The sequence below is a fragment of the Procambarus clarkii genome, chromosome 65, assembly GCF_040958095.1.
Source record: "Procambarus clarkii isolate CNS0578487 chromosome 65, FALCON_Pclarkii_2.0, whole genome shotgun sequence".
Classification (NCBI taxonomy): Eukaryota; Metazoa; Arthropoda; class Malacostraca; order Decapoda; family Cambaridae; genus Procambarus; species Procambarus clarkii.
Genome location: NC_091214.1, coordinates 15,721,972 through 15,749,388, shown reverse-complemented (window position 1 = coordinate 15,749,388; position 27,417 = coordinate 15,721,972). Strand labels below are relative to the sequence as shown.

General features: G+C 37.6%; 1 protein-coding gene across 2 annotated transcripts; it reads right to left on the bottom strand.

Annotated features, from left to right (window-relative positions):
- Positions 1-10,771: 10,771 nt before the first annotated feature.
- On the bottom strand, positions 10,772-26,134 carry mad2 (mitotic arrest deficient 2). Of its 2 annotated transcripts, none has more exons than XM_045763419.2 (5): positions 25,983-26,134; positions 23,294-23,440; positions 21,173-21,302; positions 16,901-17,007; positions 10,772-13,485 (listed from the first exon to the last, which is right to left on the bottom strand). In XM_045763419.2, exons 1-5 carry the CDS (start codon positions 26,056-26,058, stop codon positions 13,319-13,321), a joined length of 627 nt encoding a protein of 208 aa, XP_045619375.1. In that variant the 5' UTR covers positions 26,059-26,134; the 3' UTR covers positions 10,772-13,318. The 2 variants fall into 2 exon arrangements, with proteins under 2 accessions (XP_045619375.1, XP_045619376.1); XM_045763420.2 differs by lacking the exon at positions 25,983-26,134 and adding an exon at positions 25,290-25,436.
- Between the last annotated feature and the right edge of the window lie 1,283 nt (positions 26,135-27,417).

Genomic DNA, 27,417 nt, shown 5'->3' with positions numbered 1-27,417 from the left:
CTTTGTGGTTTATTAAATTTGTATACGTCCTTCCACAATGCAAATTTTTAACTCTGTCCACTGATCATGAGGAATGATTCTACTCCGAAGCTTTAAAATTTTCAATTGGGATGATAAACCTGTGATGTTAGCTAGTCCACATATTCTCTACAACACATTTAGGCCTACGTATACATGCTATTCATAACTGTGACAGAATCCTGGCACATTCTGAAAATATGTTCACACACAATTTTCATCTATTTTTCCACATTGATACATATACATAATCTACTTTCTGGGAGGCGCCCCTGATTAGCTGCCTAATGCTACAACCTGGCAATGAGCAAGCCTTGGAGAACACACCAGGCCGCTAGACTCGCAAGTGTCAACTCGCTACCACGACCAGAATCTGGACTGTTCAGGGGGAAAGCCGGAAGATGAGAAATTACCACAGCAACCATGAAAAACTCTACCAGAAAGTCAAAACACTCAAGTAATTGCTGGACAAATTTGTAACCCTGGCAAAAATAGAGACAATAATTATTTCCACGGGATAAGTCCTGCTGCTGAAGCGACCAGAGTCTTGGCCAGTCCATTCACAATACGACTGGAAAAAAAAAATCAAACCCAGTAAGGCAGCCTAAGAAGAAGTCTACAGAGAAGGAAACCTGAACCCCACTGAATAGTTAGCTCTAGTCAAGAAGGGTATATGGCAACAGTCACTATGAGAAACAACCCTGGGCATAGTTTGAGCTGCAAGCTGGCGCAAACCCCGTTATTAGGCCTAGCAGAGGAGTAAAAAGGAAAATCTGCACTGCCCAAAATGGCAAAAAGACTTGAGGAGGAACCCCCAAACCCTCAATGAGAAGTTACCCTGGTGAGGCAAGGGCAAATGCATGTCATTGAAGAAAGATAACCTGACTGGACGGCTTCAGCAAAATCTGAACATTAGGACATGGACTGTGGGTGGCGGACACACACAATGCTACAAAATAAAAACAAAAACAAAGTAATGACCCTGCACAGAACTAAACATTTAAGGAGTGGCTAACACCACCTATCTTAACCACTGTACTGCGCAGAGTGCTCTAAGGCGCTCCTGAGAGTTGTGCTTTTTTTTTTCTTAATTAGGCTATATTTTAATGTTTTTTAATGTTTTCATCACTCTTTGTGATTTGAATGAAAATGGTTGAATTTGGAAACATTTTGATAGTAACTTTATCTGAACATTTAATAATTGCACTATGAAGATTTGCCGAAACCAGGCGCGCAGTGCGGTGGTTAAAGAAGAAGGATAATTGTGGATTCAGGAACAAGGTGTGTGTCTCCATCTCGGTTGTCCCTGGGTTTTGTGACCTGTTGTCCTCGGGCTGTGTCTGGCATTTTTTTTCTGGTTGTCCCCCCCAGGCTTTCCCTTGTCTCTTTAAGTAGTCCAGATTCTGGTGCCAGTAGACACTCATGGGTCTAGTGGCCTGGTCTAGTCTCCAAGACTTGGTCATTGCCAGGTTGTAGCACATGGATGGAGCTAATGAGGGGGCCCTCCCAGAAAGAAATGTTTCATTATCTTCTACACTGGATTTTTTTATACTGGATTTTTATATATTTAGAACACACTATACATTTATTCGTACTTTTACACAAATTTCACCATAAAATTAAGAAGACTTTACTGTATGATCATTTGTTAAATCCCCCTTCAAGGCGATTGTTAAAAGATACGTCTTGCAGTAGTTTTTTATGGTAAAATTTGTGTTGTGTGAAACACAAAACCATGTTCATTCTACTGATTCATATGTAGTACTGTATTTACAGACAAATTTAAACCTCAATTTCATGTCACCTCTATCACACATTTACAATCAGGCTTAATATAAACAAGAAAAAGACTCTTCCAGGTTTTCGATGTTTCATGCATTTCCGTCCATTATGGCAAACATGTCAATCCTTGTACTGTGCATTCTTACATTCTGTCATCTGTTTATCCTTGGGAGTGGATATTACCTAATGTTTCTTTCAAAGATGAGTTTTTCCCTTCAGGAAATATATATTTCCTCCTTTAAAATAGTTGCATTAGGAATTAAATAATTGAAAGATATGAAACTAATCCTTTGTGCGCTGGAGGAGTTATATGTGTGTTCACTAACAGTGTGTGTATATATATACACTGGTGGAGCACACATGATCACTAAGTATGTGTGTGTGTGTATATATATATATATATATATATATATATATGTCGTACCTAGTAGCCAGAACTCACTTCTCAGCCTACTATTCAAGGCCCGATTTGCCTAATAAGCCAAGTTTTCCTGAATTAATATATTTACTATATTTTTTTTCTTATGAAATGATAAAGCAACCCTTTTCTCTATGTATGAGGTCAATTTTATGTTATTGGAGTTAAAATTAACGTAGATATATGACCGAACCTAACCTAACCTAACCTATATTTATAGGTAAGGTTAGGTTAGGTAGCCAAAAAAAGCTAGGTTAGGTTAGGTAGGTTAGGTAGACGAAAAAACATTAATTCATGAAAACTTGGCTTATTAGGCAAATCGGGCCTTGAATAGTAGGCTGAGAAGTGCGTTCTGGCTATTAGGTACGACATATATATATATATATATATATATATATATATATATATATGTCGTACCTAGTAGCCAGAACGCACTTCTCAGCCTACTATGCAAGGCCCGATTTGCCTAATAAGCCAAGTTTTCCTGAATTAATATATTTTCTCTAATTTTTTTCTTATGAAATGATAAAGCTACCCATTTCATTATGTATGAGGTCAATTATTTTTTGTTGGGGTTAAAATTACCGAAGATATATGACCGAACCTAACCAACCCTACCTAACCTAAGCTAACCTATCTTTATAGGTTAGGTTAGGTTAGGTAGCCGAAAAAGTTAGGTTAGGTTAGGTTAGGTAGGTTAGGTAGTCGAAATAACATTAATTCATGAAAACTTGGCTTATTAGGCAAATCGGGCCTTGCATAGTAGGCTGAGAAGTGCGTTCTGGCTATTAGGTACGACATATATATATATATATATATATATATATATATATATATATATATATATATATATATATATATATATATATATATATATATATATATATATATATATATATATATATATATATATATATATATATATATATATATATATATATATATATATATATATATATATATATATATATATATATATATATATATATATATATATATATATATATATATATATATATATATATATATATATATATATATATATATATATATATATATATATATATATATATATATATATATATGTCGTACCTAATAGCCAGAACGTACTTATCAGCCTACTATTCAAGGCCTGATTTGCCTAATAAGCCAAGTTTTCATGAATTAATGTTTTTTCGACTACCTAACCTACCTAACCTAACCTAACCTAACTTTTTCTGCTACCTAACCGAACCTAACCTATGAAGATAGGTTAGGTTAGGTTAGGTAGGGTTGGTTAGGTTCGGTCATATATCTACGTTATTTTTAACTCCATTAAAAAAAATTGACCTTATACATAATGAAATGGGTAGCTTTATCATTTCGTAAGAAAAAAACTAGAGAAAACATATTAATTCATGAAAACTTGGCTTATTAGGCAAATCGGGCCCTGCATAGTAGGCTGAGAAGTGCGTTCTGGCTACTAGGTACGACATATATATATATATATATATATATATATATATATATATATATATATATATATATATATATATATATATATATATATATATATATATATATATATATATATATATATATATATATATATATATATATATATATATATATATATAATATAATATACATACACACACACACACACACACACACACACACACACACACACACACACACTGGTGAGGCACACATGTTCACTAACAATGTGTGTGTGTGTATGTATATATACAGTACACTGGTGGTGCACATACCAAACACCAGTGGTGTACGTAATGCATACTGGTGATGCACAGTGTACATGTACAGTTAAATATTGGTAGTGCACTCTAGTGCTATCAAAGTACCAGTCAAAAAGAGCTGAGCAAGTGGCAATCAATTTCAGGTATACTGTATAATGTTTAATATTGTGACTATAATTGACTTTGATATCAAATAAACTTGGTAACATAATGAAGGTAATGTACTGGGGGAAACTTTCGAGAGTACGAGTGAACAGTTTCATTTTCTCCCAAGTTTTTTTTTTTTTTTTTTTACAAATCTTTGAGACGTGATGTATAATTGACTACGGGAGTGTGTTATTGTTGAATGATGTATGCAGTGGAGTATGTATTACATATCAATAAGCACTCTGTGGCTTACCCTGAATGAAACATTGTTGTATTACTAGGGCAGCCAGCTGTTTTGGCTGTGTCGCCTCCCTTACACCATCCTTCTCTGTAATTTCTATACATACTTTCAAATCCGTAATTACTGTTTTTGCTTATTTATGCCTCATGTTTAATATAATTTTTAATTATATTTATATTGTACTCTGAATTAAAGTGTAGTGAACAACAAAGAAAAACTTATTATGTTATAAAGTTTATTGTGCTATTAATTTGTTTAGATAACTGGTATAAACTATAAAGTTGCTGACCATCGGGAAGACAAGAGTTGCGGGAGTTTGTAGTCATCATTAAGGTCGAGGTAAGTACTTGACAGTAGCAGCAGCAGTGTTTGTGGCATTGAGCACAAATAAGGAGTTACGGGGGAGCTCACAACTCTTAATAGAAATGAGTATTTTCTGTTGAAGCTATGCAAAGGGAAGAGGGTCGGGATGGGAGGGATTATACAAACTGCTGTGTGGAGAAATGGAAACGGTTAGGTTTAGACATCATACCAAAGTAACCTCTTTCTTGACAGGATGCATCACATTAGTGAAAGATTGCACAATTGATCGTTAAACAGCTTGATTCTCTGGAGGTTATCCTCCTCTGTAATTTTCTTTATTTGAAGAAATAAGTGCTAGATTTTAAAATCAATTGTATTTTAATTGTTAGAGCTGATTAAGCATCATTTCCTTTTAAATTTTAAAAAATTATAGCATACATTCCAGTCCTCACCAAAATATATTTATTTTCCCCTCCAACATATTACAGCTGATCAGGCAACAGTTTACTAAAGAATAATAACAATCTTATTTATCTTTTAAGTAGCTTAAGCCATTAACAGTATTGTTAGCTAGCAATAAAATGATAACTTCATTGAATGGTGAACTTACACGTCTTGCATTGATGCATTACAAATGTGAAATGTTTGTATACCGATCATCCAGATTTCTGAATTGTGCTGTGATCACTGCCTTGTTTGGTCTTGATGGATCTCAACAGTAACTAAAGTCATAATGCATACTGACTTCTGTTATGGGTTATGCTTCAGTGGAATTGTGTGGTTTATCCGAAGGCCATACTGTCTGGTGGTCAATTGGCTAGTGTTTTTGGTTGTCTTTCAATACCTCAGCATCATAAAGTATTATCCAAGATCACTAAATTAATGAAAAACTCAAAATTTGACAAATGACGTTGCAGGGATAGATTATGAACTGACTGATCGAGTGTTGTGACCTATTAGTGTGTGTTGCACAGGCTGGGGATATTTGCCTATTATATCAGCTTTGTATGAGGTGCAGTTGATAAAATTCTGTTGCCATTTTATAACAATTGTTTAATATACTGAGCTTTCTTGCCCGTAAACAGTCTTATGCTACTTTAATAAGGACTAGCAGATCATGTTGATAATTTGGTCTGGGATATTGACACCATGAACTTATATTTTATTCATTTCTGTCATCTGTAGTAGTATTTCACCTTGTTTCATGTATGTAATGCACCATTATTTATAATTTTAATGCTGTAGTCAAATGCAAGATTATGCTGAAATGTATGTGGTCAGCAGGTTTACTGCATTCACTATTGGGCATACTGTATCTGTCTATTTAGGTATGTATGCATACCAATACCTATTTGTATTGGTACATACAAAGTCTAGGGGGAATGAGAGCTCCTTTGACTTGCCTCCTAGTTATTTGTACTTAGCATGCTTAAATTACTTGACATTCTATTTCTTCGTCATATTGTTAAAATTGCTCTTGAAGCTGCATTCCACTAGTTTACTACCTTTATTATATACAAGTGTTTTTTGTACTTATTTCTGACTCGTTTGCATTTTCAGGCTTCTACGCACATTGTCCTTTTGTACTTGCCCTCAATTTGAAAAGGCTATCTGTATCCACCTTATCTTATTTCCCTTATTATGTACATAATCATATCTTCTCTGAGTTAGATTTAGTTCCCTTAACCGTTCACTAGATATGGATTCTAAGGTAGTGGTGCGCATTATGTGCCAGTGTTATCCTCCTGACAGACACTTCTAGTGTCAGTGCTGGTATTATGTCTGCTTCAGAGTCCCTTTCTTGGTCTGATACCAGTAGTTGCCTACACTCTAATGGTGTAGCTATGTTACCTTCTCTTCTCATCATTATCTTACACTTGCTAGAGTTGAAACTTAGCAGCAATGTCTGCCTACAGGTGCAGTATGTCAAGGTCTTCCTGCAGTGCACTAGTCTTCCTATTTTTGTACTCTCCTCCTCCTCTGTATGTGTACAAACATACTGCGGCCAGGAACTTTAGTGCTACATTAGCAGCATTGATGCTGAGCAGAGCTGGAACCTTCACTAACTACAATGGTTATCCAAGTTTGTGTTTACAGTATAGCTGATGGCTGTTGGTTCTTAATTTCAACCAGCATGCTCAAGAAACTTATGCTTTCTTCATGGAGTTATGAATGTCATTTGCCTTTAGTTACAGTAAGTGTAACTCTGGACCCATTTTTCAGTTAGAATGATGTTCTTGGGTTATTTATATTTTTCTGTTTGTTGATCATTGCCTCTTACTGTAACGCTGACCCATCACCTGGAATCTTGTGTTCAGTCTTCCCAGAAAATAAGATTCAAATAGACAACATTCCTTTTCAACATCTTACTTTAGACTCTAAAGATTTCTCTCAAATTATACTATTACTAATTTATAAATATGTATGATTTGTTGGAACATGTATCAAGCATAGATTGATTACATTGCATGTTCAATATCAGTTCTAAGATGTTGACAGATTGTCATGTTAATATATTTGTACACAAGAATCACTTTCTTTGTCTTGAGACTGCCTCTTTGTTATACAGTATTGTAATCCCTGCTTGCAGAATATTCTTAGAGTCAATATTCTTTGCAGAAAAGAAAGCAACTGTATAGTTACTAGTGTCCAGACTTGTGTTAAAATCCAGGTAAGCCTAAGTCTATGATTCTATCTGTATAGCACATAATAACTTTGAATGCTTTTTTTTATTGAGATATCTCCAGCTGCAAATTCCAGTTGCTCTGTTTCAGAGCAATTGTTATACTTTGTTGGTCTTCTTTGAACATGTGATTTACAAAGTTTCTAGTCTTAAAAAATTGTTTTTAGAATTAGAAAATATGCATTTATATTAAGTCTATATTTGTAAATATCTATATATCAAGCTAGCGAAGAACTGTGTAGATGGAGGGTGTGGTTTGCTCACCAAGATGAATGTTCCTGGATAGTGGTGGAATACTGTGCAGAGAAATTATATCTGGTTATTCCAAGACTTTAAAAGCAAACTCGAGGTTTGATTGGTGAACCGTTATTTTAATACACCATGTCTTAAAATAGTAAATAAAACAATAAAATCCTTGACTAAATGAGTTTTCCCACTTGTACAGTGGCTGCTCACCCCATTATCCAAATTATCTGTCTTAACAAAAAAAAAAAAAAAAAAAAAAGTTGACTGGTACCATAATCTGAAGACCCTAACTGAACCACTGTTTGGACAGTCGACACAATCTCGATTATTCCTATTTCTTACCCTAAGTTGGCTGTCAATTAGTACAGGTAGCTGGGCATCCACTGGACAGTACAAGATTTAGACTAGTGGGAATATTTCAAACTGAATTATTCATTTCACTCTTATCACAGTAAGAGCCTTGAAAGATAATGAATAAATTTAACTATATTCTATACATATTTCTTCTATTGCCCATTTTATAAAGCACACTCATCAATCACTATCTTATTTTACTGGGAAAACCCTGTGTGCCTGCCTGAAACTACTATGTATAGTGCTGATGCACTACTATCTATTGGATTGCATCAGCCATCAAGTTGTATAGGCCTAGTGGGGACTAGTGCCAGAAGCTGGCTCCCGTACAGAGGTGCAGAGAGTGGCGACATTTATTTTCCCCACCTCACCGGGAAAGGCAACCATTGAGTTGAAATAACTGCTTTGGCATCAGTGGAGACCAAGTCTCGGCACCCACTGAAAGAACTCGCCCAACTATGTAAACGAACTATTCAATATTCTCTGAACTAGCCAACCTGTCCTCAGGATACCATAGTACTTATGTCACGTAATGTTAATAGTTCCTATGATTTATATATATATTTATTTACGAACAAGCTTCAATGGTCCTCAAGCAAATATGCAACTGAAAACTCCACACCCCAGGAGGATTCGAACCAAAACAGCCAGGAGCACTATGCACCATGGCATACCCGGTACCTTAACCACTCGACCAACCGTGACTGTGCAAGTCATTGGCAGCCGAGGTTATATCCCCAACGACCCGACAGCACTTGGTGGTAAGCTTCCAACCGTAAGTAAGGTGGTAAGTCATCAAACTGTTGAGCCCCTCATTTGCAGCATTTGGTGGTAAACTAATTGTTAAACAACCGGGTACTAGTTTTACTGTTGGGTAAACAGAGGCTACAGTTAAGAATTGACGCCAAGTAAATCTTCACCAGACAGGATACGAACCCAGGCCAAAGCACTCGTAAAACGCCAGGCGAGTGTCTTACCATTTCGCCACATAGAATGCTATTGTGGACAAAACAGGGTCCACAACAAGTCACACGATGTTTACGAGGTCCACTACCACCCAACAGGATAGGGGTCCGATTCCACCTGTTGGATGGGTATGGGGGGTCCACTACTGCCCACAGGATGGGTATGGGGCTCACTACCACCTGCTGGACGGGTATGGGGGGGTCCTCTACCACCCATAGGATGGGAATGGAGGTCCACTACTACCCATAGGATGGGTATGGGGTCCACTACTGCACAGATGTGGGCAGTAGTGGACCTCACACACATCAAGTGACTAGTTGTTGACCCAATATCCATCCTGAGGATACACTGGCAGTGTTGAAGGCAGCAATGTTCAGTGTATATTATATTGAACGCATAGCTTACTGCATTATACCTTGAAATAATCCTCAAATTATGCTACAATGTACCTGTGGATAATCCTTAAATTTATTTTAATGTACCTGCTAATCTTGTCAAATTTTTATACAATGTATTTTTTATACTTTCTTACAATGAACCTGTAAACATTTCTTCAATTTTACTAGAAATTACCTACTTAGAATTATTTCTTAAATTAAGGAACTGCCTGAAACACTATGCGTGCTGTGGCTTTACAAGAATGTAAAACATCAATGGTATGTACTCTCATAAACCGAATGTATTTTCTTATGTATATATAAATAAATAAGTGTACCGGTTCCCAAGTAGGAAGACTTGAGAGGCAAGACCTACAAGAGGCATCAACATCAGAGGCTGGTGTCACGTGACAGACTTGATGTGGTGAGAGGCATTGTCGTGTTATGTTATCCCGTCATTGTAGATGTTCTTTAGTACCCCAAGACGGTCTTCGTTGCCTTCCTTACTGTCTGAGGTGGAGGTTACGATAAGACAGTTACAAGTTTATAAATCTCAAGGTAAACATACAGCTCTGACAGACAATTGAAGAGATTGGAGCTGTAGAGGACGTGTAGGAAGGCGCTGGGAACCCGACATCCTACAAGACTCGTCTTGAGACGAGTACTCGAGGAGTACTTTGGGGAAAGGAAGAGCGAGGAAGGTGATGGGAAGTCTTGTTTTGAAGACGAGAGGAGCGCCGAGGACCCATCTGGCGTCACGTGGTGATCGTTGAGAATGTCTCTCGTGCAGAATAATATTCCGAGCAATGTCATCCTGGACGTTAATAGTTATTATAAAGAATAAATGTTCACACTTCAATAAATTAAAATCACTCAAACGTCATTAACGAGCAATATCTTCAGTCAATTGAAAGCAAATATTTATCATCCAGTGTTGCCAGGAACTTTGGGTTTGTTAGTCTACGATTTTAAGCATAGTAGAAAGTATTAACAATGACTAATACAGAGAATAGGAAGATAGTGGAACAAAAACAAATTCCTCGGAGTGAACAACACAGCGACTTAAGAGAAACTCTGGGGAAAAAAAAAGATAAGAGATACAGACAGAGCAAGTCAAAATTAAAAGAATGGGCTCTTGCTCTGTCTATCTCCCTTATCTCCTCTTTCCAGAGGATGATGCAGTTTCTCTTCAGCTGCTGTGGTATTCACTCCAGGAATTTTATTTTATTTTGTTCCACTATCTTCCTATTCTCTGTATTAGTCATCGTTTTATTGTTAATATTTTGTTTTCAGTTCGATTATTTAATTCCACCTTATTTTAGGAAAGGTTTGTTTAACTCATTTTTAGGAGTACCTTTACAAATGTGTTTCACAGGTCAAGTACAGTATATTGCACAGGAAGTTACTTGAAGTACCGTACTTTGGACTATTTTAACTACTAGAGTTCAAAATGCAAGTTCAGTGGGCTGTTATTGTCAATAGATAAAGGAAAACAAATTTAGAAGTATTTTTAATTAAAGTATAAAATATCTACAGTAAAGTACTAATAACTATAAAACAAAGTTAATGGTAAACACACTAATGTCTTTGATGAAACATCTTCCCTCAGTTGGAAAAATAATGTTGCTTCAGTGTTATAAACCATAATAGGCATGGGAAGCTTATAATTATTCTGGTTTTATAAGTGAGCACATCTGTGCTTTTAATGCCTTAATATAATAGGAATGTTAACACTGTATTGTGTGCCTGCATATCAACGCTGAAAGACAGCATAACACTTAAACACCTCGGCTAATTAAAAGTCCTGTATTGTGCTGCACATCACAAAAAAAAAAATTAACAAAACTAGTGTGGAAAAAAAAGTGATAAAAAATGGAATTGAAACTAGGTAATAAGACAGTATATTACTAGTAATGCTGCCCAAGAAAACTAGAGTTTGCATTGACACAGCACTAGACTGAGGGGGCGGGGCGGCACGCAACGCTAGACTGAGGGGGCAGAGTGGCACGTGTGCCTCAAGGTAGCAGCAGTGGAATGGCTATTATAACGTGTCATGCTATACTCTAGTTAAAAATAGATTAAATATCAGTTGTTTACATGACACTTTCTATAGAAGACCCACAAGAGTACATATAAAATATATATATATTACCATGATACTCAATATACTAAGGCCACCATTATTTGCCAAAATTAATCTTTCTATACATTCCATGTTACAAAAATCACAAACCAAAGAACTAGCAAGCACAGCTGCAGCTAGACCATGATGCAGGCTTCGTGACAGCTATCGGGATTGAAGGCGCAAACCCTATGAAACATTCGTAGGGTTTCTCAAGTGTGAAATTACTAAGAAAAAAGCTGTACTTAGTCATTGTCTCAAGAACTAGTAAAATTACCAATGAAGTTAATATATTGCACATTGAAAAATGACAAATTAACATATCTACCTAATGGTCCACCATTATTGGTGTGAAACTAAATATAGGTTTTGTTAGAAAAGGAATGATGTACTGTATACAGAAAGTGTTAAAATTTAAAATGGCTGCCATATATGTTATCTTTTGACCTGTCTATGATTGATATTGTGTTTAAATAGAATTGTAAGCATTGTTCTGAATGCCATCAAGGTTATACCATACATCATCAAAAGCCCATCAACAATAAAAGCTACACAATCATTTTGGTAAGTGGCTTTGAGTAAGCTATGTACATGTAAGAAATATTAACAAGGCATAGTATTACCATCAAGACACCATCTTGTACCCAAACACTTGTTACTCTTGCCTGTACTATGTAAACTAGTTGACAAATCTACCAACACCACAAAGATATAAGGACACCTACCCCTTGGCCACACGTCGCAACAACGCTCCCTGTCACACTACAGCCAAAATACAATAACCTAATAACTTGCCATTCAGACATTTATCAGACATTTACATTACTTTCACCAGTCACCCTCCCCTATGACATCTGTGCCTACACTATCAACCTGAACTGCTTCCAGTACATACGTGTCACACATTAAGAAACTTTCACTAACATTCAGATTTGTATTTCCTTTCCATCTTGTTTGAATTGCATAGATCTTTCAAAAGCTGATAACTTTGAATAAGCAGAGCACCACAAACAGCATCCAGGCCGAACATTCTGCATACTCTACAACTGAAGAAGTGTATATCAAAGAAAATGGTTAACATTAAACAGGAATGTGTGAAAACTTAGTCGACTTGTTTCAGCAGTCTACTACACAAAACTATTTCTCACAAGCAAAACAGAATTTTCCCTATGGGACAGTATCGAACTGTCTCCACTTCACAAAAATAATATTATGCCGATGTATTTTTCAGAACAAACATCAGTTGACACATGTTTTGCTAAATAGCCCAATAAGGTACAAAAATACAACTATCTATTATTGTTCCACCTAAATTAGGTTAAAACAAATAATGTAAAGCAATGTATATCCCTCCTCATCCCCAGCCACTTCTATGGAAGTGGCTGGGGATGGAAGTCACTTCAATGGAAGAAACCACCAAGAAATACATCAAAGTTTGATTACTAGCCGAAATACATCATAACCAATCATACAGAAGAGGGAGAGTTTGCTCATAAAACAGGTAAGCTTTTATCTGTAAATAAAACCCTGAAATGGACATAAGAGGCTGATCACATCAATATTCACATTCATTGCATATCTGTAAAATACATTAACATTCTTTGTTCTAATTTGCAAGGAAAAGTTGAGATTGCTTTATACCTGTACATGTGCATGCAATCAGTTACAGAATAATCCAGCATGGCATCACTAAATATATTTAGAGGTTTATAAAGTCTGTGAAAGAAAGCCTAATTGAGAAAATTTTTAAATTACAGTTAACCATTTAAAAATCATCAGCCAGCAAACTGACTTTTATGAAGACACCACTACACTGAATTAATTCAAAATAATGTGCTGTCAACCTATCCATTTCATGTAACTGGAGGTATACCAGTAATGACTGACCATTGCTGATTTCTCATGGGAGGAAAATCACATTTTCATGTATCGGTTTTGTAGCTAACACATGCTTCCACCTTGTGGACAGAAGTAGAGAAAGATTTCAAGCGAACTTCTTGAGAGTTGGCAATAAAGCATGGAGCAGACTCTGCCCACTTGTCTGGCACATCAGCACTCTCGTGAGTATAAACTAACAAGTCAAATGCACCTGAAACAAGAAAATATTACATTAGATATATTAGAGGACATTTTATAAAATATCTCCAAATACAGAAGACCACGTGCTTTGCGAACCCTTCGGGGATGAGACCCGTCTGTTATCGTGTAAATTTGTAAACGAGGAATGTAACAGGAGAAAGGGGTTTCTACAACAAACAGGAGTTTTTAGGGTGCTGGGGAGGAGTTGTAACAAACAGGAGTTTTTAGGTGGGTGGGGGGGGGGGGGATCGACAGATTCATAGCATTAATGCAACAGTATTTTGTTAGTACTCACCAATAAGAGAAGTCTTAATCCACTTGTTATAATGATGGAAAATAGTTATTTACATGGAAGAGGTGGTGGTGGTGGTGGTGGATGTTGATGGTGTTGGGTTGACTGAAGTGGAGATTAATGGTGATAAGATAACCTAAGATGTTGAAGCATTTGGGTCAACATGTGATGAGTCGGGTGCAGGCGAGGCAATGCCAGCTTTCTTGGAAGTTTTTGCAAAATACTCTTTAATTGATATTTGTTTCAATGTTTCAACAATATCAATTATCTTTGATATTGTTTTTAAAAACTTCATATACAAATTGTACCGACTCATCATGTCCTTAATTTCAAACTCACTGTTACTCTTTTCCATAAATGCCAGAATGCCTTCAAAATATTTCTGAATCTGTTCCAAATTACATTTCTCTAATACTTCATCCTCTTTCCCTTCCACACCATCTTCATTGCACTCTTCTGGCTTTTTTGCTGTACATAATTCTATAATTTCATCAGTCATGTTTTGAATGGTTGGGGCTGCTGTGTCATAATCTATCCACCTATCTATGTCATCTATTGCTTCAGTCACCAGTTCTGCTCTCAGTTCTGGGGACTTAATACCCTTGACATAGGCTAGGAGTTGCTCAATTTTTTCCTCTCGCTAACTTTCTTCGCCGCAAATCCTTCAAAATCTGTCTCGTCATCTTCCTCAGGAAACAGACTTGACGTGATCCAAAGTTTTTTTCCAACCATTTCTTAGTGTTTGCTTTACCTTATCCCATGCACTAGCAATAGTTCAGATAGCTGACTTTATTGTGAAGACTTTATTTAAGTCCTTAAGTGTTCCTGGCTCATTAATAAGACATCTGGCAAACATCCTCTTGTAGTGGTGTTTAAGGTTCTTAATTATCCATTGGTTGGATCAGTAAAGTTGTATTTGGTGGTAAGAACATTCCAATGATATTGCCATTTAAGAACCTTAAACACCATTCCAATGATATTGCTGAGGTGATGAGCCACGAGGCTCATCACCTCAGATGCATTTGCACAGCACAAAAAAATTCTGTTCTGCTTATAACCACCTGAAGGATCGTCTTCACCACTATGAGCCATTGTGTCTGCAGGTAACATACGCCAGCACAAACATGTCTCGTCAGCAATGTAAATTTGCTCTGGAGATAAATTTAGTTCCTGCACCATCTCCGTAAATTTACCGGAATACTCGTCACCCCCAGTAGTGTCAGTGGACTGACTTTTACCATGTACCGTAAATGGACCTAATGCCATGGCAGGTTTTAAAGCTTCTGAGCCATCCATCACTGTATATACACACTTCTCAGGAATTTTCATTGCTTGGTGAAATTCACATGCCTTTTTCACGAGCAACCAGCCTGCCACTGGCTTCTTCGTCACCTCATGCTTCTGTTTGCACCACTCCTACACAGCATTATCAACACACTCCACTTTTGCTTTATTTACTACCTTTCTATTTCGTATTGCCTTATCACTTTCACTTCTAAGAGAAATAGTAAAAATTTATAGGTTTAGCCTTAAGAAGATCAAAAACAGTACTCTTGCTAATGCCATATTCAGTGCACAAGACACCTCTCGGGACTCCACTCTCCACCTTCTTAATTATTTCAACTTTCTTCTCAAATGTCATCACTGACCTCTTTCTTTTACATATCCAGCTTGTTGATGCATCAACAATGTTTGGAGCTGTCATGGTGCACGGATGTTCCTAGATTGTGCAGATGTATCCAACAAAGTCACAGAATAAACACTTCAGTCTCGTGAGAAATCAAAACAATGGGAACAATGGGTGTATAAATCTGACGTCACAGGGTAGAAGACACTAGAGTGGTGTCCGACACGGTCAGTGGGCAAACTAGGCCATTTTTCCCAAACTATTTTATGCAAACCACACGCTTCCCGAACTTAAGTAACCAAACCAACCCCAATCGTGAAACTGGAACCTTCAGATAACTTAAGTTCGCAAAGCATGTGGCCGTCTGTACACTAAGTTTATATTATCCATTTCTCCATACACCACTTTTTTCAGTCTTTACATAACTCTCAACATTTCTTATCAACTTGCCAAGAGAAACTCGAGACAAATCTAATACTGTTAAGAATTGGGATACTGTACTGCACTTGGAGCGCACACACTGATAATACCATAACAGACCCCTATACTGATGTCAATATCATGTGTTTTATTTGCATTCCATAATGGTTGTGGGGGTGAACCAATAAACTAGTGTACAAAATGTTTAAATACCAGTCCCATGACACGTTCTAGATTTGCCCATGGTTTTGCTTCAGTCGTTCCGATGATGCATTACACTATGCACCAGTTTTTGTATCTGGGTAGTGTTATTTGTTAATTGCTTACACCTCTAAATTATAGAAACGTGCTATTATTTCTATCAAACTTTGCTCCGACTTTGGTCTCAAGACAGCTTAGGGCACACAACTTAGTTACCCAAAGGCTGATAACTTATCTAGAGATGTGACAATTTGTCGTAGTTCTAGACAAGGAGTCCCTGGTGGGGGTGTTACCTCCATGCCAACAGCAAATGTAATTAATGCCAGACCTGATGATTGGAGTTGTTAGGCTCAGTGTACTTTAAATAATAAATTAATGAACTTAGTTCTGCCTTGTTTTTGGCGGACCGTGCATGTTTATGGTATTCAGCTCGAGCAGAAGAAAAACTCGATTGATTTTTGTGGCATCTTCCACTATTCTGTTAGAATTTACAATGGTGTTTCAGTGTGCTGATTGGGCCTCACTACCCTTATTGCATGGTACTGAACCATCTAAGATTGGGCCTCACTACCCTTATTGCATGGTACTGAACCATCTAAGATTGGGCCTCACTACCCTTGTACATGGTACTGAACCATCTAAGATTGGGCCTCACTACCCTTGTGCATGGTACTGAACCATCTAAGATTGGGCCTCACTACCCTTGTGCATGGTACTGAACCATCTAAGATTCATAAGGCAAATTTTTACTGGGTCTGGGTGGCTTGCTATGCTACGTTATATTTATATATCCAAGATTACCAATTCATATTCGTACATTATTCTGGACCACAATTCGGGTACAGTATATACACCATATATAAAAAGCCAAGAAAATATACTCACACACACAATCCAATAGGGGCAAGAAGGTGACACAAGCCGTAATTTGCCGAATTACATCACGCATCTCATTCTGGATTACTTTCAGGTCCTTCTCTCCAACTTTACCCCTGTAAACAATTGATAGGTTATACATGGTAAAGTAATGGTACTCCCTTCACACATTATGTCTGTTACACAGCACCTATATGGCAAAGATTCTGAATTTATGACCAGTTAAGGAGCCATCTTAAATTTTATTAGACAAACTAATAAATGTTTATTATTTTTTTGAAAAACAAGGTTTTTTAGCTACATTTAAAATTTTATAAGAAATTAGTCAGGTATTTAAGTAAAACAAGGAAATTCAATCAATTGAATACAAGTCAATGGCAATGGATAGTGTTTACACATTGTCATTTTATCAGAAGTAACATTGATGGTTTTTGGTGTGTTTTGGGCAGAAAATTCAAATCACAATTTTTTGGTTTTGGCTTAACTCTCAGAATGCAATTATCAAATTTGCCACCTTCCATTTGCCAAACCCCAAATATCTTAAATTCTTGCAGAGTAGAAGAAACCTGGGTGTTGAGTCACTTGACCGACACAGGTCAAGAAAAGTGTTTTGCAACCCCACTCCTTTCCTGTTATTCTGTTTGGCAATGTTACCCGGACATGGTTTAAAACACTGGTGGGAAAGGTCAAATTGTGACGATGATAACCACAGGCACCTACTACATGATAGCCTCGTTGCATAGTATGCAATTACTAAAAGGTAAATTTATCCAGGGGTCTAGGGTAACCTTTACAGCCATAGGATTTACCTAATGGTTTTCCATACTCCAGGACAGGAAACCTATCAAGCTTTTGAGGTCCCCCCTGGAACAGCTACTGAAGAAGCATCAAGTGAAAAAATAAGTTTCTCAAATGTTGTCTTACCATAGAAATCATGCCTAGGACCTTTCAGTTCCCAGGCATGGTCAGAGTAAAACTAGAGAAAATAAGGCTAGTTATTATTCTAATATACAAACTGCCAGATGCAACAGCTGAGGAATTCACAGATCATAACAAAACAAGAGAATAGCCTTGATAATTTGGCAAACCCAATACCTGATATCTTCCTAGGTGACTTCAACTTGCCTAATCTAAGATGGAGAATAGCAAACAATAATAATATACCAGGAAATCTATCGGGACCATAACCAACCACAGATAGAACTGCTTAGATTTTGTGACAAATTTTCACTCAACCAGCAGATATCAGAGCCAACTAGAAACAAAAATATTTAGATCTGGTTTTCACAAACAATGAAAACTATGAGGGACATTACGACTTCAGATACCACATACTCAGATCACAAGCTCACTGAAGTGCTAACTACCATCAATACTCAGAATAGACCTAAAACAACGATCAAGTGAGAGGGGTTATTCAGTAAATTAAATTTAAATAATAAAAGGATAGACTGGAAGACAATAAACAGGGAACTTACAAACCTTCCCTGAGAAACTGTTCTAAGTAATAAAAATCCTACAGAAGGAATAGAAAAACTGACTTTGGAAGCATTTAAAGTCAGTCTGAAACATGTTCCTTTGAGGAAAGCCCGAAAGAGGTCCAACGTAGAGAGACAATGCAGACGACATTATAAAAGCAGGAAAAATAACTGAAATGCTTAAGCAAACATGACCTTCCCTACAAGGAGGAATAATTTAAACGGAGATTGAAGAAATCGAGCAGAAACTGAAAAGCTCATATCAGAGTGAAGAAAGGCAACTAGAAAAGAAAGCAATTCAAGAAATAAAGAAAAACCCAAAATATTTCTTCACATGCAAAATCAAAAGCAAAAACCACTGCCAGTATTGGACCTGGTCAATGGGAATAACCGGTAAAGTAGGACACAGGATAATAAATTTCCTGTCAAACAGAACACACGAGAGTAACATTCAACCATATAAAATCGAGTCCAAATGCTCTGTACCTCAGGGTACAGTCCTTGCACCACTTTTCCTTATTCTTATATCAGATATAGACAAAAATACAAGTCACAGCTTCGTATCATCCTTTGCAGACACAAAAATCAGCATGAAAATTACCTCTGCTGAAGACATTGAAAAACTTGAAGCAGATATTAATAAAGTTTTTGATTGGGCAACAGAAAATAACAATGTTTATCAGTGATAAATTCCAGGTAATCAGGTACGGTAAAAATGAGGACCTTAAACATAATACAGGGTACAAAACACCATCAAATCTGCCCATAGTAGGAAAGCAGCAAGTAAAGGATTTGGGAATAATGATGTCTGACGACCTAACGTTTAGGGAGCATAACCATGCAAATATTGCACCAGCCAGAAAAATGATAGAATGGATTATGAGAACTTTCAAATCTAGGGATCCCATCACAATGATTGTATTGTACTATACAAGTCACTTGTGTTGTCCCATTTTGAGTAATGCTCAGTACTCACTTTCCCCTACAAAGTGGGAGAGATTGCTGAAATGGAGGAAATACAGAGAACATATACGGCATAGACGCGATTAAGCTGCTAAATTATTGGAATCATCTCATCTCTCTCCAAATGTACTCGCTAGAAAGGAGGAGGAGAGATTAAATAATATACACGTGGAAAATACTGGGGGGCCAGGTCCCAAATCTACACAGTAAAAAACATACTGGAGTGGAATGCAGAATAGAACCAGTAAAGAGCCATAAGCACAATCAGAACACTAAAAGCATCAGAGGTCCGCGGTTGCTCAACATCCAGCGAGCATAAGAAATTGCCAGAACTGGGATGTGGTGGATATGTGGGCCAATTTGGATGACATTTTTACTAAATACACAAGGCAGGCATAAGGTTCCAAATGTGAATCTAATGTTCACATTGAGCTAAATGGAGCCTGAGATTTAATGAGTAGCATATAGCCCAATATAGATTCTTTAATCGAGTGGATACTCTATACGCAAAAAAGGCAAAGTTCCAATTTACAAAAACAGTAGCAGAGTTGACCCTTTAAATTATACCCACATCATTGACGAGCATAATAGTCAAAACACTAGAAAAAATTTTATTAAACCAAATGAGTAGAATACCTGATATGATACAACAGACAGTATGCTATAGAACAGGAAAACCCTGTGTAACGAATCCACTTATTTTTTAGATACTGTACAGCCACAGTTTACAGGAAAGAGGGTTCAGTTGCCTGTTTATCTGGACCTAAATAAGGCTTTTGACAATTCCACACAAGAGGTTGTTATGGAAACTGGAACATGCTGATGGGGTGACAGGCAAACTGCCGACATGGATAAAACATTTTCTGACAAAGATGAGGGTGGTAATAATAAGCAATATATCAGACTGGAGAGGTGTTACTAGCAGAGTACCACAGGGTTCAGGTCTTGCACCAGTAATGTGCCTTGTCTATATCTATCACGGAGCCGGTCGGCCGAGCGGACAGCACGCAGGACTTGTGATCCTGTGGTCCTGGGTTCGATCCCAGGCGCCGGCGAGAAACATTGGGCAGAGTTTTTCACCCTATGCCCCTGTTACCTAGCAGTAAATAGGTACCTGGGTGTTAGTCAGCTGTCACGGGCTGCTTCCTGGGGGTGGAGGCCTGGTCGAAGACCGGGCCGCGGGGACACTAAAGCCCCGAAATCATCTCAAGATAATCTCAAGATAATCATAAGACGTATAAAGAATTATATGAACATTTTTGCCAGATCAGCTCTTATTCTGAATCCCAGCGACTCCAATGATGTCCAAAATGCAGTTTTGTTTTCCAGTTTCCTTGAGTTTTTCCAACAGCTTTTCAACTAAAAATTACAATTTCTAGTACAGCATTTGGAATTTTAGTTTATCTGAAAATCCAGATCATTATGATTCAGATTTTTGGAGGTTACAGTGAAAAGAATGAAAACTAAACATTAGGGGTCCCGGTAGTACAGTCGGGTTCAATTCTTGACTATTGAGAATTTCAGGTTCGAATCCCGGCCTGGACAGAAATGATTGGGTGCATTTTCTATCACCTAATGCCCTTGTCCACATAGCAATAAATAGGAACCAAAGAGTTAAAGAGTTAGGTTGTTGTGGGGGTTGCATCCTGGGGAGGGTCAGTAATTCAACTGGAAGGAGGGGGGGGGGGGGTTACATTTATATACAAGTACTGTATGTATATACTGGCTGCCTGTCCCCTGGCACAATGAATGAGTATTATTATTAATAATTATTATAAAACTTATTAACTACATCACACCACCTGGCATAAAGTAGCTCCAGTCTGTACGAGTTACTTACTCCTTGATGTGCTGTGGTCCAAAGCCTGGTTCATGTTTTATGTTGAAGTCCCATCGCTCCAAGACCTCCTTGGTGTCCACATTGGTCACCACCAGCACCAGCCGCTGCACTTCACCTGCCTCCAGCCACACTGTCACAATAACAATCTAAATTAAGAGTACTAAATACATGCCTTACATTATGTTCATTTGAAAAACTAATGCAACTCTCCAAGTAACTTGGCAAGCATACACAAATGAAAAAACTTTGGTGTCTTTTTCTTATGCCAAAGTCATTGAAGTCAATAATACATTTATGAAAATAAAGGTAAAAATTTTAACATGTATTTGGTACACAGCATTACCAAGCCCCTAAATAATTTCTGTATTAATTTTACCCTTAACCACTTAACTGCCCCAACCGAGTATTCTCGGTCGGCGGGAAACTACGCCAACCGAGAAAACTCTTGATTTTTCGGTACCAATTCTAAATGTGTACGAGGTTGGTTGTGTACGAAATGGACTCTTAGGACCTCCAGTGAGAGGCAGCCATCTTGGAAAAAATTCCCAGAATGCCCTAGGGCTACTTGCTGGCTGGGTTAGTACTGAATGAGCAACCATGAGTGGTGCACGCGCCTCTGGCTCCCAAACACCTGTCCGACGCGGTGTTGAAAAATAATGCTCTGTCGGTGAAATTCAAACCTTATTGTTTGAAGAACATAAGGGTCATAATATTGGTGAAACTAGGCACAATAAGGACCTAACACAAAGGTCAGATGCAAGTGATACAGCACCTATGAGGACGATACAGGAGTGTATCCAGTTGTAGCTCCGAGCGTCACCCTTGCAATCCTATGCTATCTACAATTTATTTAGACGATACATAGATGAATCGTTTTCTGCGTTCAGTGATGATGCATCTGATACAAATAGCATAGATGAACAGTGTCAGCAGCTTCCATGGTGGTGTTTTCCATAGATATTTTCAAGAATACCTGAATCTCTTCCTAACTGATGGACACTCTTTGAGGCTAGCTGAATCTCTTTCTGACTGACGGACACTCTTGAGGTAATCTGAATCTCTTCCTGTGTGGGACCATACAAAGCGATCTTTTTAAGACTACCTTACAAACTGATCTTTTCCTATAATCTTTTCAACACAACCTTATGCTTTGCAAGCTTGGCTACATACAATCTACAAGTACTAAAGCCAAGGGTGCACGTGAGTGCGTTATTTGCAAGCACACAAAATGAAGAAACAGGAAGCGAAAATTTATTTGTACCTGGTGCACTGTGAGCGAAGTCTCGCTGTGTACCATGGACTACTTCGTTGATTATTACTCACTTCCGAAGTACTGAGTGTGTAATACAGTGTGTTACTGTGTAAATAGTGTGTGAAACTGTACATATTGTAATTTTAGTGAATTTTTAACAGGTAATATTGCGACAATAAACATTTATTGTGGACACATTACTGACATGTATCACAGTTCCATGGAACAATATGAACGTTCTACTGTATACTTATTGTAAAGGACACAAATATGCATCATATACGATAAAAACAACAAATAAAACTGCATTGGAAATACATAAAACAAATAATTGAAAATACATTTGTGGCAACACCGGGTGCTTGAATGGCCCGCACGACTGTGTCTGGGCAATTCATGCACGGACGACCAGGCCCTGATGACGTCACAGTGCACCTTGTCCACGTCCCCACAGCCAAAGTAAGTGGAATTCGGTATTTATTTTTACATAGACATGTTCAGGGAAGGGAATTTATCATTTTACGAAGAAAAAAGAATTTTTCGGGAACTCTTTATTTCATGCGCACTGAGGGAATTTCACAATAAACTCGGCGCAGCACAGTGGTTAAAAAGCAGGAAAGCATAAATGTCATCTTATGACTAAATATTGCATCTCCAACATATAGAAGACCACAATAGTTTTTAAAATAGCTACAATACAAGACTAATGCTTACAAAATATAGTAACTTTATTCTAATCTATATCTGAGCTTAAGGCAAAAGGTAGTCATGACTATTCACAACCTGATGTTATTCTACAAGGTCATGATAAAATTATAAAAAAAAAAAAAAAAAAAAAAAAAAAAAAAGTCATCAGTTAATACGCTCACCTTTGATCTGTGCCAAGGTTTTATCAAGGAAGTCTTTTACAGCATCATCCGTGGAGATCAGGAGCGTCAAGCCATATTGCCGCTTGTGGGTGAAGGATTCGGAGGGATAGATGCCTCGCTGGTACAAGATACTGTTGATCCCAAAATCTTTGAATAAAAAAACAGAGAACTTTTATAGATACTGTTAGGGTAAAATATAATTCATTGCAATACCCTAGCAAAATTGCAGATTAATTTTTAGTAAAACTGTATTGAGTATTTTAACCCCTGCACTGCGCACCCAGTTTTTGCAAAAACTTCATAGTGCAATTGTTAAAGACATTTTTGTTGTTTTTATAAATGTTCAGGTAAAGTTAATTTAATGTCAAAATGTTTCCAACTCAACTATTTTCATTTGAAAACACAGTGATGAAAACATTAACAAAATATTAATATACTGTATAGCCAAGTAGTAAAAAAAAAAAAAAAAAAAACGCACAACTCTCAAAATGATATTTGTTGTTGGCGCAGTGCAGTGGTTAAGGTGGCAAGTATTTTAGTATAAAAAATGTACGGGTATTACGAGACTATGGGAACTAAACCTCACATCGCTGAAAGACAAGAGTTAGGGGAGACATGATCACCACATACAAGATTTTCAGAGGAATTGATAGGGAAGACGAGTTTATTTAACACAGATGGTACATGCATAAGAGGACACAGGTGGAAACCGAGTACCCAGATGAGCCATAAAGACCCAAGAACTACTGTACTGTATTAAAAAAAAAAAATAAAAAAAAAAATAAAAAATAAAGTGTGCTTTTGACAGTCCCACACGAGAGGCTGTTCTGGAAACGAACATACTGGAGGAGTGGCAAGCTGACTGCCGAAAAATTTTCTGACTAAAATGAGGGCAGTACAGTAATTACAGGCAATGTATCAGACTAAAGAAATTTTACTAGTGAACCTGAACCACGGGGTTCAGTTCTAGTACATGTTCACTGTATAAGTAAACAATTATCAGAAGGAATATAGAATTATATGAACATCTTTGCAGATGATGCCAAGATACTGGGGAAGACGAGAAACTTACACTATTGACATGCCCTTCAAGAGGACCTGGACAGTAAAGTGTGTGTATAGAGCAAAGCTTGGTCAACGGAATTTAACGTGAATAAATGCCATGTTATGGAGTGTAGAACAAGAGAAAATAGGTCACACAAAATCTATAAACTGTGAAAAGCTTTTAAAGAATTTTGATAGATCTCGGGGCAATTCTAGATAGGAGACTCATCTGATGACCACAAAGAAGATTGTACGAGGAGCCTATGCTACACAATCCAATTTCATCATCACTTAAGAACAGTAGATATAGTAAAATATTGAAAAAATTGTTCACAGCTTTAGCGAGAACAAAATTATAACATACTGTGACTGGAATATTTATTTTTAATTACTTGTTGATATGCAAGAATGTACATTGGGTTGTGAGAGAACATAACATTTGTATTTGAGTGTTACATTCATGCTAAGCCACTAACATGCATAGCATTTCAGACAAGTTCTTAATCTAACTGATAAAGTAAAAGGTACATTGTACCAGAATCCCAAGAAACACATCGACAAACTGGACAAGATGCACCTAAGCAATCAATCAGTCCAGCTGTACTTTTAGAGAACAGCTGAAAACGGCCAAGGCAAATGGGGGGACCTTCGACAAGCCGACGGCTTCCTGTCCTCGTCAAAGCCACTACTGTTAGTGGCTCTCAGGTAAACTCAAGTAACCTAATTGGCTTCTGGACCTGAAGGACAAGAGCTACAAGGAGAGGTATTAAATGTCAAAACTAGAAGATAGAAGAAAAAAAAAAGGCGAAATGATCACCACATGCACAATAGTAATGGGAGTCTATAAAGTTGATAGGGAAGAACTCCCAAGACCTGGAACTAAAAGAACAAGAGGTCATAGACTCAAACTACTACACAAAGCTGCTGAAAAACATTAGAAAGTTCACTTCACTTTCACAGTGGTAGACGGTTGGAACAAGTTGGGCACTCATCTAGTGGTGCCGGCGGGGGTCGAGCTTTGGCCCTTTGTCCCGCCTCACAACTGTCAATCAACTGCCGGGTAATGCAGTTGTGTTCGTTCTCGAAGCACAATCAAGAATTCCTGGTTCGAATCCAGGCGGGACACAAATGGCTGAACACATTTCCATTCACCTAATGCCTCTGTTCACCTAGCAGTCAGTAGGTACTCAGGAGTCAGCTTCTTGTGTGGTTGCATCCTGGACGGGCTAAGTAATTCGACCTTGGGGGTACAACTCAATATCAGCCCAACGTGTATGAATACACTCTGGCTTCCTGTCCCCCGTCACAATGAATTATGTGTCTTCTTGTTTGTGTACCCCGTGTGTTATGGTCCAGCCAGGCAGCTGCACAGAATCATATGACAGTACTGGGAAGACGGGACACCACGAGGGTACCTCTCATCCTGTAACTACACCCAGGTAACTATACACACACACACACACTTCACTAAGAGAAAGTATATGGACATCTAATTAAAATAAAGTTTTTCCTCTTATTTTCGCTGAGGGAACTAAGAGGCCGGTGTCACTCCCAGACCAGTGCCGCTGTGATGGCTGCCACTCTACATCACGCCTAACTTCAGCTGGCGAGAGGTGCGCAGAAAAGTTTACAATGTGGTACTCACAGAAGAACTCTGACACGAGTTGGGCAGAGCCTTTCAACGTGATACAATTCTTGTTTTCCTGCTTATTGCCCGCCATATTTGCCCCGCTTGTGTCTTCGAATGTGATTGGTGGGTGAGGCTGGCCGCTGATTGGCTGCTGCGCCCTCTACACTACACCACTATAATATTAATTATAATTAATAATAATAATACAAATATATATAATAATCATAATTATAGTAATAATAGTAATAATAACAGTATGAATTATAATAATTATAATGGTAATAATAACAACAACAACAATAATATTTTTATTTAAAATAATACAGAACACGATTTAGTGTTTAAGTATTTCTTAAATAATTTACCTGAGGGGCCACTAATGCAAGTAGCCTCTATGAAGACATGAAGCCGGTGGCTTGTTAAAGGTTCCTCCATCTTTTCCAGCTGTATTTTAAAACCCAACAGAGTTTTGGCGTTTCCGGCTTCGACGGGTAAGTGGTTCCACGGGCTTACAACCCGATGGGTGGAAAAAGCATCTTTTGTTTTCTGTCCTACATTGCTGCCCACTGGATGGGAGGCGGTGTGCAGGACAAACATATCAATTGTGACACTAGCTCTCCACATATGTCAGTTGCTTAATTTAGAACCTGTACTTGTGGTTGATCTCGAACCCATTGATGATGTGACGACTTATACTGAATTTACATCCTAATCCTTTTCAAGTTTTCCTACATCCTAACCCATCATTCTGTTCCCGACTTACCAGTCCTATGGTCTTCAAACTCCAAACTCATCAAGATTGTAACTTGCTTAACTAAATGAATTGTGGAATTCAGTCCCTGAGCCCATGATGTGCCTCTGTAACCCTTTCCACTACCGCCCACAAGATGGTTATGGGGTGCATAATAAATGAACTAAACTAAAAAAAAAAAAACGGTCTTACATTGTGGCTTGTTGAGCTTGAACCCGTTGCTCCTCGTTCGTGTTACATCCGACCTTCTGAGGAAATTGTCAGGATCGACGTCCTCCGTATTGTTGGATACATGTTCAACCCACATTTGAAACAATCAAGGGATCCCACCTCCGCCACGTTACACGGTAATTGGTTCCACAAATCAACAACCCTGTTACCGAACCAGTATTTACCCAGGTCTTTCCTAAATCTAAACTTATCCAATTTATACCTATTGTTTCGTGTTATGTCTTGTGTTGATACTTTTAATATCCCCTTTGTTATGTCCATCCATCCACTTGTAAACCTCTATCATGTCACCCCTAACTTGTAATGTTAATTGTCTATTTGTACTCACTGAATTTGTGCGCCCCTTGAGGGACTTGAAGTAGAGGGGGGTAGAAATAGCCTAAGCTACTCTATCCCTTTGAGATGTATTTCTTGCTTATCTCAATAAACATACTTGAACTTGAACTTGAACTTCCTGTGAATGCAATT

Bases quoted from the DNA above. Each gene is read 5' to 3' on its own strand.
- mad2 (XM_045763419.2), bottom strand. From the start codon at position 26,058: ATGGCGGGCAATAAGCAGGAAAACAAGAATTGTATCACGTTGAAAGGC. The intron at 21,303-23,293 runs GTGAGCGTATTA...TTATTGTGACAG, and splicing joins AACCTTGGCACAGATCAAAG to TGTGGCTGGAGGCAGGTGAA. The intron at 13,486-16,900 runs GTGAGTATATTT...TTCTTGTTTCAG, and splicing joins GCCCCTATTGGATTGTGTGT to GTGCATTTGACTTGTTAGTT.